This window comes from Aotus nancymaae, unplaced genomic scaffold (assembly GCF_030222135.1).
Source record: "Aotus nancymaae isolate 86718 unplaced genomic scaffold, 86718_ANA_hifiasm-v0.15.2.pri h1tg000012l, whole genome shotgun sequence".
Lineage (NCBI taxonomy): Eukaryota > Metazoa > Chordata > Mammalia > Primates > Aotidae > Aotus > Aotus nancymaae.
In genome coordinates, this window is record NW_026988423.1 from 25,640,645 (window position 1) to 25,658,424 (window position 17,780).

The window sequence follows — 17,780 nt, forward strand, 5'->3', positions numbered from 1 at the left end:
GGCATTAAGTACATTCACATTGTTATGCAACCATCACCACCAATCAGCTTCAGAATTTCTTTTTCCAAACTGAAGCTTTGTGCCCATTAATTAATAACTCCCCATTCCCCATGCCCTTGGCTCCTGACAACCACCATTCTACTGTCTCCATGAACTTACCACTCTAGTTACCCCATATAAGTGGTGTCATATACCATTTGTTCTTTTGTATCTGGCTTATTTCATTTAGCATCATGTCTTCAAGGTTCATATATGTTGTAGCATGTGTCAAAAATTTTTTTAAGGCCGAATGATATTCCATTGTATGTATCTGCCACATTCTGTTTATCCATTTATCTACTTTTTGACTGTTGTGACTAATACTGCTTTGAACATTGGTGTACAAATATGTGTTTGGCTCCTGCTTTCAATTTTTGGGTATATACCCAGAAGGGGAATTGCTGGGTCATATGGTAATTCTATGCTTAATTTTTTGAGGAACATCATATTGTTTTCTACACAATTGTACCATTTACATTCCTACCAGCAGTGCACATACATTAATCTTGAGTTACTGAGCAGCACCTATTGTTATGAAGTGGTATAAATTATTAACTCTTGCATATGAGTTGTAAGGTATGGTAGAGGTACAAAATCATATATTCAGTATTAAATCTATTGTGGTTGTGGTTTTTGCTGACTACTTTAACTTGTGGTAGTGGCAAATATTTCTGACTGAGACATGATGGCACCTCTTTTGGAATCTCTGTGGAGTAGATAAAATTATGTATTCTAGCCGTAGCTATGAAGAATTTTTGTTTCTAAAATACTTTGATTTCAGAGTTTATTAATAAACCTACTTTTCATATTACATAAAATATATTTGGTATGCACAATCAGAAATGATTAGAAAACCTATTGATTAACACATTTATGTGGTGTCAATTATATGCAAAGTTCCAGTATATGATAGATAAAAGAAGCATTAGGATATGGTTGTTACTCTCAAGAGCTATACAGTTTGAAAACACGAGACAAACACATGAAAGTTACATTGCTACACATGCAAAATAAGGGTATATTATTCAAAATGAAAAGACATGCCCATATGTGATTGATCGCCCACTGAATATTTCAGGCAAGATTAACATGAGCTTAGCTCTAAGGAAACATCAGTATAGGGAGAGGTATCTGAAAAGGCTTCATCTCTAAAGTATATTTTGAGTAGTGTGTGGAAGGATGCATAAAATTCAGATAGGTGAAGAGGTAAGGGCAAGCTCTTCCAATTAAGGAGGAATAGCATAAATGTCAGACATTTTTACTGTGCCAAATCATTAATTGGCATTAATTTAGCATAGTCCTTGGACCTAAAAATTAGATTAAATCTACTTAACAAAAATTGCAAGTTAGTCCTCCAGCTCTAAGTTCAATTCATGCTATCATGTTCACTGAGCAGTGATGGTAGTAGTAATAGGGGCAGCAGGAGAAGTAATAGTAAGCTAATATTTATAAGTGCTTTCTATGTGCTAACCACCCTTTACCAATATTATCTCATTCATTCTTCTGTAACCCTGTGAGCTGGGGTTACAGGCTACTACCCCTTCCTGTGAATGAGGAAGGGTAGACTTAGAGAACTTAAGTAACTGGCCCACAGTCACACAGAGTAGTGGAATCAGTCAGGATTCACATACCCAGAGAGTTTAGTTTTAGAACCAGCACTTATTACCATTGGGCAATATTGCCATAGCACTAAATGTAGAAAGGGGCTAGTGAAAAAAATGTAGATTTTTCTTTTCTTTTTCTTAATGATCTGCAAACTTTTTCAACCTTTATGCGTGATTGATGTTTTAGATTCTGGCAATCCCTGGTTATTAGTCAGGGTGGTTTATAAACTGCTCTGGAAGGCTGTAGAGTGACAAACTAGTGATCTGTTCCTAATGAGGCTTTTACTTAACATGATGGCTTCTGTAGTTGCTCAAGAGCATAGATAATGGGAGTAATCTTTCTGTAAACAGCTAAGTAATGACCTTAAACTTGTGTGTTCACAGTGGAAAGAAAATGTGCATGTACAATTTTCTTCTGATGAAACCCAAAGTATTCAAGAAGAAAAAAAATCTTCGTTGCTTTTTGGAAGGATGGAAAAGTTGGGAATAATTTTTTCCCATTGATGATTAGACCAGTCAGTACTGCTGCTTAGTTTTTTGGTTCAGTTACTTTAATGTGGTTACAAGAGGAATTTTGGCTGTAATGGGTTTCATATATTTTTGTAAGTTATGTTTCCATGTCTTGTGTGTGATGTTGTATACTGTTGACATGAAATACTCCTTTTTTGGTAAAGATGGCATGGCTTAGCAGATTAAGGCTACAGAAAGTATGACTTAGCATGCTGGTAGGGCCACAGAAAGCCAAGCAAGTCCCCTCAGTTTCGTATCCTGTAAATAGAGATAAGTTTTTCTGTTTCAGAGAGTGGTTTTGGAAAATTACTAGGCTTTAAAATGATTGCTAATCTCAGTGTGAGTACACTTAGTTTGGGAACATCAGTTCAAGAGTAAATGTATCTAATCCTGCTTTGAATAAATGCAACTTTAAAGCCTTGGAATTTTACCAAATCGAATCTGGGCCAAATAGAAAGGTAGGAGTAGATGTAAATTTGTTTGTAAAGGAGTTGGGTGTGTATGTGGTGGAGCAGAGTGAGGGTGGAGGGATGGGCAGGATGGAACTCTCCTTGGACGCCCTTAGAATAAAAGTCAGTGAATGTTAAATCTTTTTCGTTTTGTTGCTGAAAGTATATGCAAAGTGCTTTTGTCTTATATTTCAGAATGTCTAATTTAATAGGGATATAGACAGTTGGTTTAAACCAACATTTTTGGAAGATGAGAGGCTATAGAAATGAAGAACGAAGTGTTTAGAAATATCACACAAACAGGTACTTCAGTCTAAATAGTAGTATTGTCTTAATTTTTTCCCCTCATATTTCTCATCAAAATTATGAAATTCTGGGGCTAGTGTATTTGGATCAGAAATTTCAAGGGCTGTGTTTATGTGTGATGGACTACAAGCACGAGAGTCAGTTATAGCTGCTAATGTGGAGTTGTAGATGAGAAAAATTTGTGTCTTTGTTCAACATCTAAAGTGCCTTATATGCAATATAGTTCTTTAGTAGAAAATATAGACAGCTCTGAAGCTGTACTTCTCACTGATAACATAATCACAGTTTTAGGTATCTTTGTCACTAATAACAATGAAATAAAGAATTTTTGATAGGTATTTTAATGTTTATGGTACTTTTAAGGAGAAGCATAGTACTATGATAAAAGAAGAGGGTGGTAGTGGCTGACTGATAGCATAATTAAAGGAATGATCAGGAGTCCAGATTCACATTTCATCTGGCAGTGTTGGATTTTAAAAAAACCTCCTACCAAGAAAGGTTGATGTGCCACATCACTACACTTGCGTATAGTGTAGTATACAGTTGAGAGACTTTGAGACATAGGGTGGTTCTTAGTAGGGTGTGAAATCGTGGTGGCATGGTGTGTTATGATAAGGGCTTTATCAGCTACACTCATTTTGCTTTTAGAATACTTAGAGTTAAGTTAGTGAATTGGCTAACTAAAATTCTACAAAATAGTGCTAAAATTTTTAGAATTACTTTATTTTCCTTTTTATCCAAAGAGAGCATCTACTTAGCTATATTACATAATGCTGAAGGGTAAAAACTGAGGTAGAATCACAGGTATAGACACTTCAGGATAAATGAAATTGGAAGTGCCACACAGACTGAAACCATCCAGCCTAATCATGCTGACTTGGTCAATGTCCCAGAAGTGTTTGTGTAGGAGAGACAGCTGTCATTCATGACTTCAGCTCCAAAAACTTATTAGTGGAATACTTTATAAACCTTAAAAATGATTAGGTAGATATGCACTTACTGACATGGAAAGTTTTTCATGGACTATTTAGCCAAAAGACAGGTTATAAAACTGTATATCTAAAACTATACATCTAATCTTTGTGTAAAATATATATATCTACATAGCATGGAAAAAATGGTCTGGAAAGATACACACCCTGAGGTGCATCCTCAGGCTTCACGTGCTTGCTAAATCTAAACCAGAGGCTCCTGGTGTGAATGTGGCTCTAACTATGCTTCAGATATGAAAAGGTTTTGATAATACTTATTTATATGATTAGCTTAGCTAATAAAAAGGGAAACTACATGGTGAGGTTACTGGTTTTGCCATTGTTGTTGCTTACTTATTTTTAATTGGAAATTGTAAAAAAATTCAGAATGAACATTGTACTTTTTTAAAAGCAAATATTTAGAAAAAATATTTTAGTAAACCTTTATTCATTGATTTATTTCATCTTTCCTGGAGGGAAAAATATATAACAGATACATATGCTTTTCCAGAATAAATCAGTTTTTTTGTGGATACTCTTGTGCTGAAGAGCAGAAAGACTGCTTTAGAAAACAAAACAAAAATTCCAGCTACCTAAAATGTCTAAGAATCTGGCAGAGTTTGCATACAGTGGAGAACTGTTCAAAAGAAGAAAGCTTTTTGGAGATGAGGTTAGAAGAAGAGTCCACAAAGTGAAGTTTAATGGGCTTAAAAAACAAAACAACACCAAAACTTGCAAAAATTGAGAAAGGTAGCAGTCCTGAGAGGTTCCTTGAAGGTGGCCAGGAGGTTTTCCTCCTCTGGCTTTGTTTTCTTAGTTTTTGCTGACCTCCTCTCATCCCTTCCAAATTCAGATTATACATTTCTGTCTTTTGTCTTTTTCCAAAAACAAAAAAAAAAGAACAACTCTTTCTTAACCCTTGGTTTTTTCCACCAACTGTCTCACCTCATTCACTTTCATTTAAGCCTCTTAAAGGTATGATTGCTACTCTTTGTCTCAGCTTATTTACTGTACTCCCTATTCTATGGTTTCTACTCCCCTGACTGTACTGGAAGTGCTTTTCCTAAGGTAAACAAACTCCTCATTGCGCAGTCCTTTACTGATTTTTAAATTCTCATTTTTGACCTCTCTGTATTCTACATAAATAACAGTAACCCTCATCCTTGCACTCTAGTCACAGTACTCTCAGAATTTTTCTTACTTTTATCTTTGTAGGATAAAGTAGCCCAAGAAAGGTCAATCATGACCTTACTGACCACTGTCACCTCTACAGTTGAATCTCCTGTCTTCCCTACCTGTCAGCACACATGTTTTATGTTTCAGCAGTACAGTTGATAACCCTTGTTTTTGGTCTCTTGTGCTTGCTCATGTGCTGTTGTTTCCTGTGCCTGGAATGCCATTCCCCACCTTGTCATCTAATCTTCATCTTTCAAAATGGCTCAGGATTCATGTACTTCCTTGATCACACTTCTGAAAGTTAATCACTTCTTATGTTTAATTCACTGTTTGTCTGGTTTATTTTAGGTATGTGTTACCTCATTTATTTCATTCTAGACTGTGGATGCCCTAGGGGCAGAGTTTGGATTTTATTCATTCTTACTTTCTTTATTGGTTAGCATAGTATTTGGCATAGATTTAGCATCTGGTACTTGCTTGTTGAACTGAAGTAAACGAAACTAAGCTCTGTGAAGGCACACGTTTTAAAAATAAATGAATGGGCAAATAAGCCTAATTGGGAGAATTTGTTAAGGTATGAAAATGAAAAGAGATGGCAGAGAAAACTAGATATATTTGTTGTCTGCATTTTTACTAAACAATTGATAAGGAAATTCTCATTCTCAAGTTGTCTTATGAAGAAAGCAATTACCCAAGTGAATAGCAAATCACTGAATGAAATGTCATCTGACCAAAGGAAGTTAAAGGTGAAATTGTGGAGCCTTTGGCAAATTGTTTACCTGAAGTTTTGTTTTCAAATAGTGGTAGCAAAATATTGGCAGGTAGCTTTTAGAGTGTAGTTTTTTCTGCCCTTCTCTGATGAATAGATATGATTGATTTGTTGTATACAAATAGGTCCTTGTCAAATAACTGAAAGTAATTTTAAACTACTCGAGAGTATTTTCCTTTTCTCCATTTCTGTGAAAGCTATGAAAACTTCTTCAAGATTTAGCTGCATCCTAAATTAATGCACATTTTGAATTACTGTGATTTCTTTTTCAAAAGCACATATCAGTTTCTAGCTATCTACTATTGTAGTAGCTTGAAACCTGCAGGAATGGCTTCCTGCTGTAGGAAGCACTTCTCTCTCCTTTTTAAATCTCTACAGTCCGAGGTGACAGGAAGGCCTGAATCTCCCAACCATCTTAAGGCATCACACCTCCTTAGCTTGTGGCTCCAGAGTCAGAATAATTTGGATCAAATTTGGGTAATTTGGATGAAAGATTTGGGTAACTTATAGGAACAAATTTAACTTGGCTAGCAAAGTAAGGGGAACTGTGCAAGCCTGAGGTATTCTTCCAGCCCTTCAATACACCCCATAGTTGAGCTTTCGCTTTGACCTGTGAAAGCCATGGTAAAGAAGGGCAGAATGCTGCCGTGGCCTTGGCAGCCTACTCATCTTCATCTCATTCCCTTCTCTTAGTTTTTGGTTCTCAGACTCGGATGTGTTTTGTTTCTGCTTGCTTTTTCTGTGCTGATGCTGTTTCACAAAATTATGTGTTTCTGTTTAGCCATCTATGTCATTTCTCGTTTCTTCCTTACTCCCCAGTTTCCTTAAAAATAATATTTTATATTCTACATATCCAAATTCCAATTTGGAATTTTAAAAATAGAAATATTATGACAATGAAGACATTAAAAAACCCTTTGACAAATGATTAGGTTATTTCCAGGTATGTTACTTAAAAGCATTTTACATTTCAAAAAGATGATGTATGTACATGGTGAATTCAAGTGGTTCAAAAGGGTAAACACTGGAAAGCAAATCTTTCCACTCATATTCCTCATTTCTTTTCTCTGGAGTCAACTGCCGATACTACTTTTATTCATTTCTATTTTACCCTTCCAGAGATAGTCTATGCATATACAAGCAGATAAATCTATTTTTATAAGATTTAAAATGTATATTTTGGCACTCTGTGGGGTACTTTTTATATCTTTTGGTATTAGTGAGTGAGGCTGGCAGTATTCATACTTTATGAAGTATACTACTGTACATTGTTTCTTTGTGAAATAAGTATTGACCTTGTATACTTACTACACAAAAGGATCTATCTTAGGTTTCCCAGTATTAGTGGTCAGACATGGCCTACTTTCTGTTTTCAGTTGTGTTGAGCTTCTTACTAATTTTGACCTAACCCTTTTATTGGGAACATAAAGTGCAAATTGTTTGTGTACTTAACCTCAATAGTGGTTAAGGGTACTTAGGTGACTGGATGTTCTGTTCTGATTTTAATGTAATTGGCAAAAGTGTACTGAACACCTTATCCTCCAACTCATACATTATCCTGACTTTTTCCAAACACTTTACAAGAGTATATTATAGTCAGGATCTTGAGGCACAAACGAATTGAGATTTTCACAGGCCCACTTTACAACTTAGTAATGGAACCAAGCAATATCACCAGAGATCCGTGGCTCTCTGGCTTTCAGCACTAATTCAGAACAGTTTTACAAATGCATTAGAACTCTGCCAGCTATAGAGGTAGTCTGATGTAGTTTGACACCTGTTATTTCCCGAATGTTATAGATTATCCTCCCACCCCCCCCCAAAACCTTTTAAAGGCTCTAGTTAAAGATCTTTTTCCATTCAGTATTTCCTCATTTTTCAATCTGTTTGGTTTTCAGCCTTTTTTCCCACCTACTGTTCCTCCTCAGACTGCCCCAACAGATTTTGAATAGAGTTACATTACCAATCCGTTTCACAATCTTAATGTTCTAATTCAAAATCTATGTATTAATGTGTACCCATCTGCATTCATGGAAAGTTAATCCAATCGTGTATCCTGGAAAATGACCAATGAAGGCACTTGGTGTTGCTTTTCAGTCTTAAAAAAAAAGAAGTATTTTTTAAAAATCCTATTTGGAAGAGTTCTTAACAGCATGGGACTATGAAGAAAAACTTTTAAGTTCCCATGTTTGCTTGCTCACTAGCACTTTAACGTGAATACGTTTTTCCTACCATCCCTTGGTTTCTCTGTATTTAAATTGTATATACAGTTATTGCCCTGGAACTGTATAAGTTTGAGTTTAAGTGGTTCTGAAGCCTCCAGATAAAAGGTGCTACTTAAACTCAGTGGTATTTTTTTGACAGTGACAGTTCACCCCCTCTACACACTTTTTATTCTTTTGAACTGCTGATTTTATGGAAGACAGCAATGTAACTCCTTTGGCTTTTTGTTAAAAATTTCTAAAACTTCTGTTGGCATTCTGCTTGAGACAGCTTTTTGATAGTATCAATGGTGCCTGTCGCTAGTGGCATAGCACCTGCTCTATGTTGTCTGCTGTTGGTGGTGAGGAGTTTACATTGAAAAAGCACTTTTCAACCTGAAGTTCCCAAAGCCCTAGATGAACACAACACCTTTCAATTTTGACACACTCAGTGTTGGAATAGAGGGCAGCTGCTATGTAGACAGTTAACACTGTGTAGATAGAAAGAACAAACAGTTTTGTACTGAAACACACTCTATCCTTCAGCTTACAAATGGGAATCTTGAGCAGTGGGCAGCCCTCTGTTTTCAAGGTCACTTTACTCATTATGAAATAGATGCCATTTACCATGAAAATTTTTGTTTGATGGATGAGCATGTGCTCAGTGAGCATCTCCTGTGTTCTAGGCATTTGTGAATTGCTTCCACAAAGTCCAGTAGATCATGGTCCTGATAGTAATCTAGTAAATGAGCCAAGTTTAACAACCACTTTTATATTCATGCTTTTTTCAAATTCTTATTACAAACCTGAGAGGAAAGTTTAGGCCATACGTAAGTGAAACAATTAAAGTAGAGAGAGATTAGATAACTAGCCTATGGTTTACCCTGCTAGGGAAAGAGCTTTGATTTCCTACGTCCATGTGCTTTCTGTTATACTACAACTTCCTCTTATAATTAGTGATAGATTTGAGAACTTTACAATGGCCCTGTAATCCAGATAGTGCATTTACATATTTTAGGGCTCTATAGCAACCCTGTACTCCAGAGAGTAGAGGTGTTAATACCTTATTTTATAGTTGAAGACATTTGAGATACAGTGACTTGCCTGATGGCACAAAACTATTAAGTAGTCAGAACTGGATGGAACGTAAACCTACCTTCCATCCTGAATTCTCTGCCCTTTCTTCTCAGCACCTGAGAGGCTAGTGATTTTAATACTCGGCAACATTTATCAAGCTGTTACCATGATGCCTGATGCTATCAATTGATACTGAAAGAAATAGGATTACACAGTTCCACTCCCCTTTATTATATAATGGTAGAGATAAGATAATCACATAAGAAAAATACCTAATGTTCATTATAATTAAACAGTATAAGCAAAAAGTAAACCAGTAACTATAGTGAAGCAAATATGTCACCACTAATGGGAAACAATTTGAAGTATTATCTGGCTGGTATCACACAGCCTTCTGAGAAGGTTTTTGGTTCTCATTCCTGCTAGTTTCTTCTGGGACAAAGTACGGGTAGTGATTTTTCAGCCTCTTTAGGGCTACTGGCTTCTTCCTTGTAATCTATAACCTTGTTTGGGTCTCTCTTATTTTAAGATATGAAATCTTGACAGTTGCTCCAATTCCCTCCTCTATTTTGTTCCTGTCTACCTTATCATCCCCATCTTCCTTCTCCACTTCCAGCAAAACTTCTCAAAATATTGGCTAAACACTCCACTGTCTGGCTGTTTTCTTTCTTTTTCTTCATGACTCTGCTTTCTCTGTCTGTCCCTTAAATATCAGTGACGATTGTCCTTCTGTTCTTATTCATAAGATTTTATATATCATAATGATGTCCACATCTTCATCTTTAGCTCACCTTCTCTATCCAACTTCAGATTGTTTCCCTGGATCGTCCACAGGCACTTCAAATTGAAGATGTTTATAGTGGAATTCATTATTTTCTTGTATAAAATGGGCTCTGTTCCTGCTTTCTTGTTAGTTAATGGTATCACCAGTCAGTGGGTCACCTGAACTAGAAACCTGGGAGTCATTTTTGACTTTGCCTTCTCCCCCTGTAATTTCTGAAAAGCTTGCTTTTTAACGTGACTGTGAATCTGCCTCTGCTTTCTATTTATTCTACTACTGAATCACTTCAGGCTCTCTCCTGATTTTTGCAGTATCTTCCTAACTCTTCTCCCTGCCTTTAGTCTTGTTTCCCACATATTCGTCAGCTCCATGATTGCCAGGATGAGTTTTCCCTAAAAATTAGTTGTTGTAGTCCCTTCCTCAAAACCTTTTAGTTTTTTCCATTTCCTGTAGGATAAAGTTCAGCCTCCTTATGTGGTATATAAGATCTCCTCTGAGGTTCCTGTATAGGTGCTCCTGATGATGTCTACCATTGCCAGGCTGCTTTGGCAACATCAGATCTTTTGTGCATACTCATATATATCATAATACATTTTTACTTCTGTTTCTTTTCTTATGATGTCCCTTCTTCTCTGAATATCCTAAAGCCTCTATATCTTTCTCCCTTCTGATTATTTTAGTAAAAGAGCCTGATACCTAATCGTTGAAATTACAGAAGTCAATTGTAGCTGCCTATATTTTGATTAATATTTAATATGGATCATAGCCAGCCCCTTAAGTCATGAGTTAAAGGTTGTCAGAAGTTAGTATGTTGTTTAATATAACCTGTTTTAGTGTATGCATGAGCATTTCTTAGTACTCATCTTCTCAGATGCTGGAGTCATTCAGTGTTTGGACCCTTAGCTGGTGCTAAACAGAAAGGTCCCTACCCAAACTCAGAACCAAAAGAGATGGCATTACATATTATTTAGGATTAGCTTCAGTTATAGGTAACTAAAAATTTGAAAAGAATGATGACTTAAACAAAATAGGTTGTGTATCTGTCACTAAAATTTCCAGAGATATGTACCAGTATGGCAGCTCAGTTACATGAAGTCCTCAAGGATGCAGAGCCCTTTCAGCTCTTCATTCTACTTTTCTTAGGGTATATTCCTTGGGTCATTGTCTGGTGGCATTAGTTTTCTAGGCAACAGATGGAGGAAGAAACAAAGAAGGAGGGCAAATGGCACACTCTGGTCATCTTTTAAGGATGACTCCTAGAAGCTACCACAGAATACTTGGTTTCTATCCCATCAGCTAGAACTTAGCCAGCACTTATTCCTAAATATAGTTATCCAGATATACAGTTAAATATTCTTTTACTGTAGAAGAAGATAATGAATTTTGAGGAACAGATATTAAAGGATTCATCCAAACTATTTAGCCTGATGTTCAATTTGTATGTTCTTTTTCAGACCTGTCTCCAGTTGCTTATCCACATGAATCCTATGCACCAGCTAAAAGCTTTCTCATTGCCATTGGTTGGAAGTAATCACTCCTCTTCTAAATCTTGTAATACTTTTCATCTGTATAGCAGATATCATATGCTCAACTGTTATTGCTGTCATTTGTCTATATATGTAGCTTCCTTAAATTGTTAGCTGCCACCACAGTATATGTTTCTAGGGTCAGTGACCAAGTATTATATGTCTTGCAATGCCCAGTGCTAGTACTTTATAAATAATTTGTTTTCAATAGATACTTCTTATATGAGTAAATAAATAATTTGATGATTTCTTGGTTTCTTGTAGCATTTTAAGAAAGAAACATGGATCAACCTAGTGGAAGAAGTTTCATGCAAGTATTATGTGAAAAATATAGTCCTGAAAATTTTCCTTACCGCCGTGGCCCGGGGATGGGAGTCCATGTCCCAGCCACACCTCAGGGCTCTCCTATGAAAGGTAAGAAACATGGGACCTAAAACACTTGCATTCTGGAGCTTACTTAGGATGTTAAATCACAATATTGCCTTGTTTACAAATGATTAATTTTATTTTTAATTACAGTCAAATAGTCTTTCCCCCTTGTTATGATTTCAGTTTTTTAAAGAACCTAACAGGACTGGTTTTCCTCCAGATTGACCAAGAGATGTTTTAGTTGCATGTGTAGGACGTAGGACAAGAATAATATTTGAGTTATAATATTTCAAATGCATATTCTTTTATGGAACTTAGAGGGTACAAAACAGTACAAGACTGGCCTGTGCCCTTCAGGACCTTATAGCCTAATTAGTTTATAAAATATTCACATTTAAAAGGTAAATCAACACAAGATAATTTATGTTGAGCCAAATGAATGGTATAGTGATGGGGAAAGAAATTTAAAAGATAATTAATGTGATCAAGAAATTATTCAGAGCTATGAGATTTTAATTAGTACTTCAAGAATGTAGAATTTGGTTAGAGATGAGATACATTCTAGGAGAGGGATTAGATGTGAGCAAAAATCTGTAACTAGAGATGTGCAAGGTCTATTTTTGCTTGCCTTTTAGCTTAATGTTGCAATAAAAAGTTCTTGGAAGTAGTTTTTTGTAATTGTGGGGGATTAATATTGAATCACTGTTTTTAGTTCTTTCAAAGGTTACTGAGTGTTTGCTGTTTCCAAATACAATAATCTTATCTCTGTATATAAAACCTGGAATGGCAGAGACAAGTGGCTTTCTTCCATGATAATTTTTTTTTTTCCAGGATCCATTCCCATTCTGAGAAATATGTTGCTGAAAGTAGCAAGATTACATGAAAACCATGTGATTTGAGGTCTCCATTAATAAAGTATTACTTTGATGAGTCCTTGTTTTATACCAAATGGGAAAAGAGTGGTTGCATTCTCATGTTTATACCTTCAGAGTGATTTTATTGACACATGTGTTTTTGAGCCAGGCAGTAGCCAAAAGTTGTTACCTTGGTTTCACCAAATTCAGTGAATAGTTTAAGACTCTAAAACACTTTCTGTCATTACAATATATTTTAAAAGAAGGCTAATTTTCATAAGGGACAGATTCTGTAGGGATATGAAGTAGAAATAATTGATAGACAAGAATGAGAATGATGTAGAGTTTTGAATGACCCACTTAAGTGAGGAAGATTTCTTGAATGATATAAACTTGATAGAAGTGATTTAGTAGGTAGATTAATTATTTAATGGTTTGAGATGATTTTCAAAGGCACAAAAGATAAAGATCCACATCAGGTAAGGAGAAAATAGCCATTCAGAATACTTTGGAACAAAATTAAAAAAATAAAAAAAGTATTGAGGCCTATAAGAAAGCACTGGTAGTCCACACATGAATTTCATGGATCCTGTGTTCAGATGATAAGATGATATCATGGACAAGGGCTCTGTTGTTGGTGAACAATCCTGCTACAGTTAAAGCCTAGAGGACTGCCGGTGCAGTACTTCTGAGCTCCTCCTGGGCAAATTTGACTGTCTCTTCTTAGAATTCAGTACCTTTTGGTTCCATTATAGCCTGTATTTTCTAGGTCCTTGTGTAATTTCACACCGTTTGATTTTTGTTTCTTGACAATTCCTGGGGGCTGAACATATGTAAACAAGAATTTGCTGATATAAAAAGTATTTTTTGTCCCTCATCATTCAGATCGCCTCAACCTCCCAAGTGTACTAGTGTTGAACAGCTGTGGAATAACCTGTGCAGGAGATGAAAAAGAAATTGCTGCCTTCTGCGCTCATGTGTCAGAACTAGATCTTTCTGACAACAAACTCGAAGACTGGCATGAGGTAAAGTTTTATATTGCTACATTTTGGTGAAAAGCAGGAATAACCATTGTAGCATTGTTTATGTTATTATATATTCTGCTAACTTGTGTTCTCACTTGATGACTGTATGTCTTCTTCTTGTCTGTATGTCTGTATGTTTGGAGATAAATAAGGGCCTATAATCCCAGTGCTTAAGGTGCTGAGGCAGGAGGATCACTTGGGCCCAGGAGTTCAAGACCAGCCTGGGCAACATAGCAATAACGCATCTTTAATTAAAAAAAAATAAAAAGATAAATAATTGACTCTGTCTCTGGTGATTTTTCAGTTAGCTTTGTTATTGTTAATTTCTTTTTCATCAATGTGAAAATCACTAAGGAAATTTAGGTATCAAGAGGTTGATTAGTCTTTATCAGTTTAAACTGCTAACAATGCATTACATTTTCTACTGTTTCATTAATTTATACATCCTATGTTCATTCTCTACTTCTACTTCAATATTTATTACTGTACATTGACATAAAATTATTGAAACTGAGATTATATTTATTCTTGTTATTGAAATGTATTCGAATACTTTGCAACTTTCCTTATATTATCAAACCTCTTGGGTGGTTTGACATAACTGATGTTCCGACTTCAGAATAACTATAAACTACATGCATAGTTTGTAAAAGTACACAAATACAGTTTTATAACGTTCTCTTATATATAACATCACCTACCTGCTTATAACATTACCTGATTAACTTCTAAGCTACCCTGAAGAATAAGGTTAAAATAGTTCTTCCTACTTGGTTCATTCTTCTGCCTTAATTTAGGCTGTCATTTTTTTATTTGACTTTAGGAAGACTTTCCTAATGGGTTTTCCTGGATCTGGCTTTATCCTGCCTCCGCTAAGCTACCACATACTCTTTTTAATAAATGAAGCATGATTATGACACCGTCCTGCATAAAGGCCTACAGTGTCCTTTCTTTGCCAGAAAGCTAAAGTCTGAACTCTTTAAGGATGGCCCTTCATCATATGGCCCTTTGCTGTTTCTAGAACTTTATCTCCATCATTGGCCATATACTTTTACTTACAGCTCATGATAAACTCTTGACATAAAAATCTTCCTTGCTTTTATTCATTCTGAACCCACTGCTCTCTTTCTCCTCTTGTCTACCTGGCCACTTCCTGTTTATCCTTCAAGACTTGGCCCAAGTTGCTATTCTCTGTGAAATGTTCCCTGGCTGTCTCACAGACAGAGTCAGATTATCCCAGAGCACCTACACTATACCACTGTGAAAGGATTTATCACAGTGTAGTGTAATCACTTGCTTGCTTGACAGTTTTCATACTAGACTATGAGCTTATTCCAAGTGGAGATTTTTATCTTTTTTTAAACCATAAACCCAGCATACTAAGTAGTCAAATGTTTGTTGAGTGTGTTAATTATTAAATGATTATATCTTAAGGATTGATCAAGACCTCTTATTCCAACTTTTCCTATGATCTTAAGAAATTTATGTAATCCTTTAGAGCTTTAGCTTGCTCATCCATAAGATAGACTTGCCGATAAAATTAATCATTGAAACACTTAGTAGATATTGAATGCTATACAAATTCTAAGATGGCTTTCTTGTTTAAGAAAAACTGATCCATAACCTAGTTTTAGTCAGGTTTTCTTATATTTATCTATTTTATGCCCTTGTTTAATCTGGTAACTGTGTTCTTGGTTATATTTCCTATTTTTATTAGGATTTTAATCAAAATTCTTTGCAATGCATGCCACCGATTTCTAAGTGATTTATTAACCTATGCAGATTTACGGGGCTATTCGAAAAATAACTTCTATTTGTACACGTATTTATTTACTTTTCTGAGCAACTTATATAGTTTATTCTTAAACAAATTACAGACTGCTTTCTTGGTACTCTGCAACATTTAATTGTCATGCATGCTTTGTCCACACTTCAAATTTGTTTCTTTGGAAACAGAAAATTTTACAAAGGTTTTGTGCTTTGACCAGGTATAGAAGCTTTTGCTAATTGGTGGGAACAGTGTAACAGTGATGTAGTTGTTACCTCAGGAGGAAGATGTATGTAATGTGTACACAGTGTGTACACTAAGTAATTCAGCATTTTTCTCTGCTTAGACAAAGGTCTATGTTAAGTTTTTCTCAAGCCACATTGACATATAGCCAGAGGGTCACATACTGATCTATACTGTACTTGTACTCAATTTGTATATTCGTAATTGCTCTAAAGTCTGTTTTCAGGCAGTTTTCAAGTAAATGTTTGTTGCTGCTACTTTCAGGTATCTATTTTCCAATTTATTTTTGTTTTCATCATTCCTTTATATGTCCTCCTTATCCTTAAATATGGTTGATCCCAGTCTTCTAGAGGATATATCAGATCATAGAGAAGGGAGAAATATGACAAAAGAATGTTGATTTTTAGGATTGATTAAACTCTTTGCCAGGTTACAAATGCTTCATAGGTTGTCAGTTTTAAGACATTAGATTTCAACCCCATTATAACCCATATCTCTGATTACCAAAAAGATAATTTGTCCTTAGCCATTAATGGAATTTATTTTAGCCAGTATTAATAGGGCAATGTGGAGCAAATTACATAATTTTTCCCTTAGTTTTTTAGATGACCAAGAATATTATAGGTTATAAGTAACTTCTTCTGTAGCTTAATTTAATGGCTGTAAAATATCCAGAGTCTAAGATAAACGTGGATGAGAAAAGTAGTACTTTTGAGGAGGCAAAGATTTCTCTTCACCCTTCTAAAATTGGGCACCTATGTTTAAAAATAATGCATTTTTTAGCTTTTGTCTTGAATTTTTGGCTGAGTAGATCCTTGTCTGACCTTTCCCAAGGTACCTTCTTTCTATTCCCTTCCTTATCAAAACCATTTTATAAAAGAAATTAAACCTAGTTGGTTGAGAGGAGGGAGGAAGTAGTTACTCAGGTAAGGTAGAGAATAACTTGGGTACAGATGACAGATTGTGATCTTAAAACCCTTTTCCCATTTTTCTTAAATCTTTAGTTTCTTCCTCTTTAGAAGCCAAAGTAAAGGGTCGCCTATTACATCATAGAACTGTAGAAACCTAAAAGGTGATCTGGGTTCGTCTCCATGTTCTGCACATGAGCCATACTCATTCCAGTTGGGGGAGTCTTTTTTATTTTTAGAATTTGAAAAAGAAAAAGCAATATACTACCCTAGAAGCTCATGGAATGTTTGTCAGCTTTTGGTATTGGGAAATTTTTCTGTCATAAGTAAATTTACCTGTGTAATGAATATTGTGTCTTCCTGAGTCTCATCAATTTGAGGTTACTCAAAAACCTTTTTCATTTCAGCCCTTTAAAGAAAATATTCATTTATTTCTAACATTTGTTATTTTTCCTGCTTGAATGATTAAATTCTAGTCTAGTTTTATCTTTTAGGATATTCTAGGGTTAACGAGTCATTATTCTGAAAATTTATTCTCACTGTACAGTAATGTTGATGCAAACTATGATGATTATGTCATGTATCTGCTAGCCTTGGGAAATCTCCCAGAAATTGTTTCAAAACCCTTAAATAATCTATTTTTAAAAGTGTTTTCTTCTTTATTATAAAAATAAGATATGAGAGGTAGTGGTTAGCAAAGGGTTTATGTTTTGTTTTTATTTAACTGGGGTTCTCCTATAATTAAATTATTCTTCATGCTTTAATTGGAGCATAATGCCTGTCCCCCTCCCACCCCTACAAAGAGATTAAATATAGCTGGTAAGCATCTTCTGTATGAAAGTTCTTCATATCAGTATTCAGTCATAGAATGCAGTACAGATTGGTTCCTGCATGAACTATTTAGCTATGTTTTGGTCACAGACTGAGCTCCAAATACTAGCCATATATTGCACAAATGTTTGATATCATTTGATCACAAAGGGGATAAAGCAAGAGAATATGTGCAGACTGATATAAATTCCTTACACTTTAAACAGAAAGTGTATTTTCTCTAAAAGGTAGCTCATTTCTTCATTTGTAAAATGAGGATAATGAGCTACCTTTTCTCTAAAAAGTAAAGTGAGGATAAAAAGGGTACCCACTTTAGAGGGTTAGTGTGTGGAATAAGTGAAGGAGTGAGTGCAAGGAACTTTTTCTTCGGACA

General features: G+C 35.4%; 1 protein-coding gene across 9 annotated transcripts in view; it reads left to right on the forward strand.

The window, feature by feature from the left end:
• Positions 1-17,780, forward strand: part of LOC105729494 (tubulin-specific chaperone cofactor E-like protein) — a 162,066-nt gene that overhangs the window by 9,605 nt on the left and 134,681 nt on the right. For 2 of the 9 annotated variants that reach the window (XM_012470283.2, XM_064375501.1), the window contains exons 2-3: positions 11,674-11,823; positions 13,518-13,657. In XM_012470283.2, coding sequence (XP_012325706.1) covers positions 11,691-11,823; positions 13,518-13,657 — 273 coding nt within the window. In that variant the 5' untranslated portion in view covers positions 11,674-11,690. Of the gene's footprint in view, positions 1-1,997; positions 2,612-2,797; positions 2,906-11,337; positions 11,435-11,673; positions 11,824-13,517; positions 13,658-17,780 lie in introns of those variants that run through there. The other 7 variants (XM_064375502.1, XM_012470282.3, XM_064375498.1 and 4 more) reach the window with 7 other exon arrangements.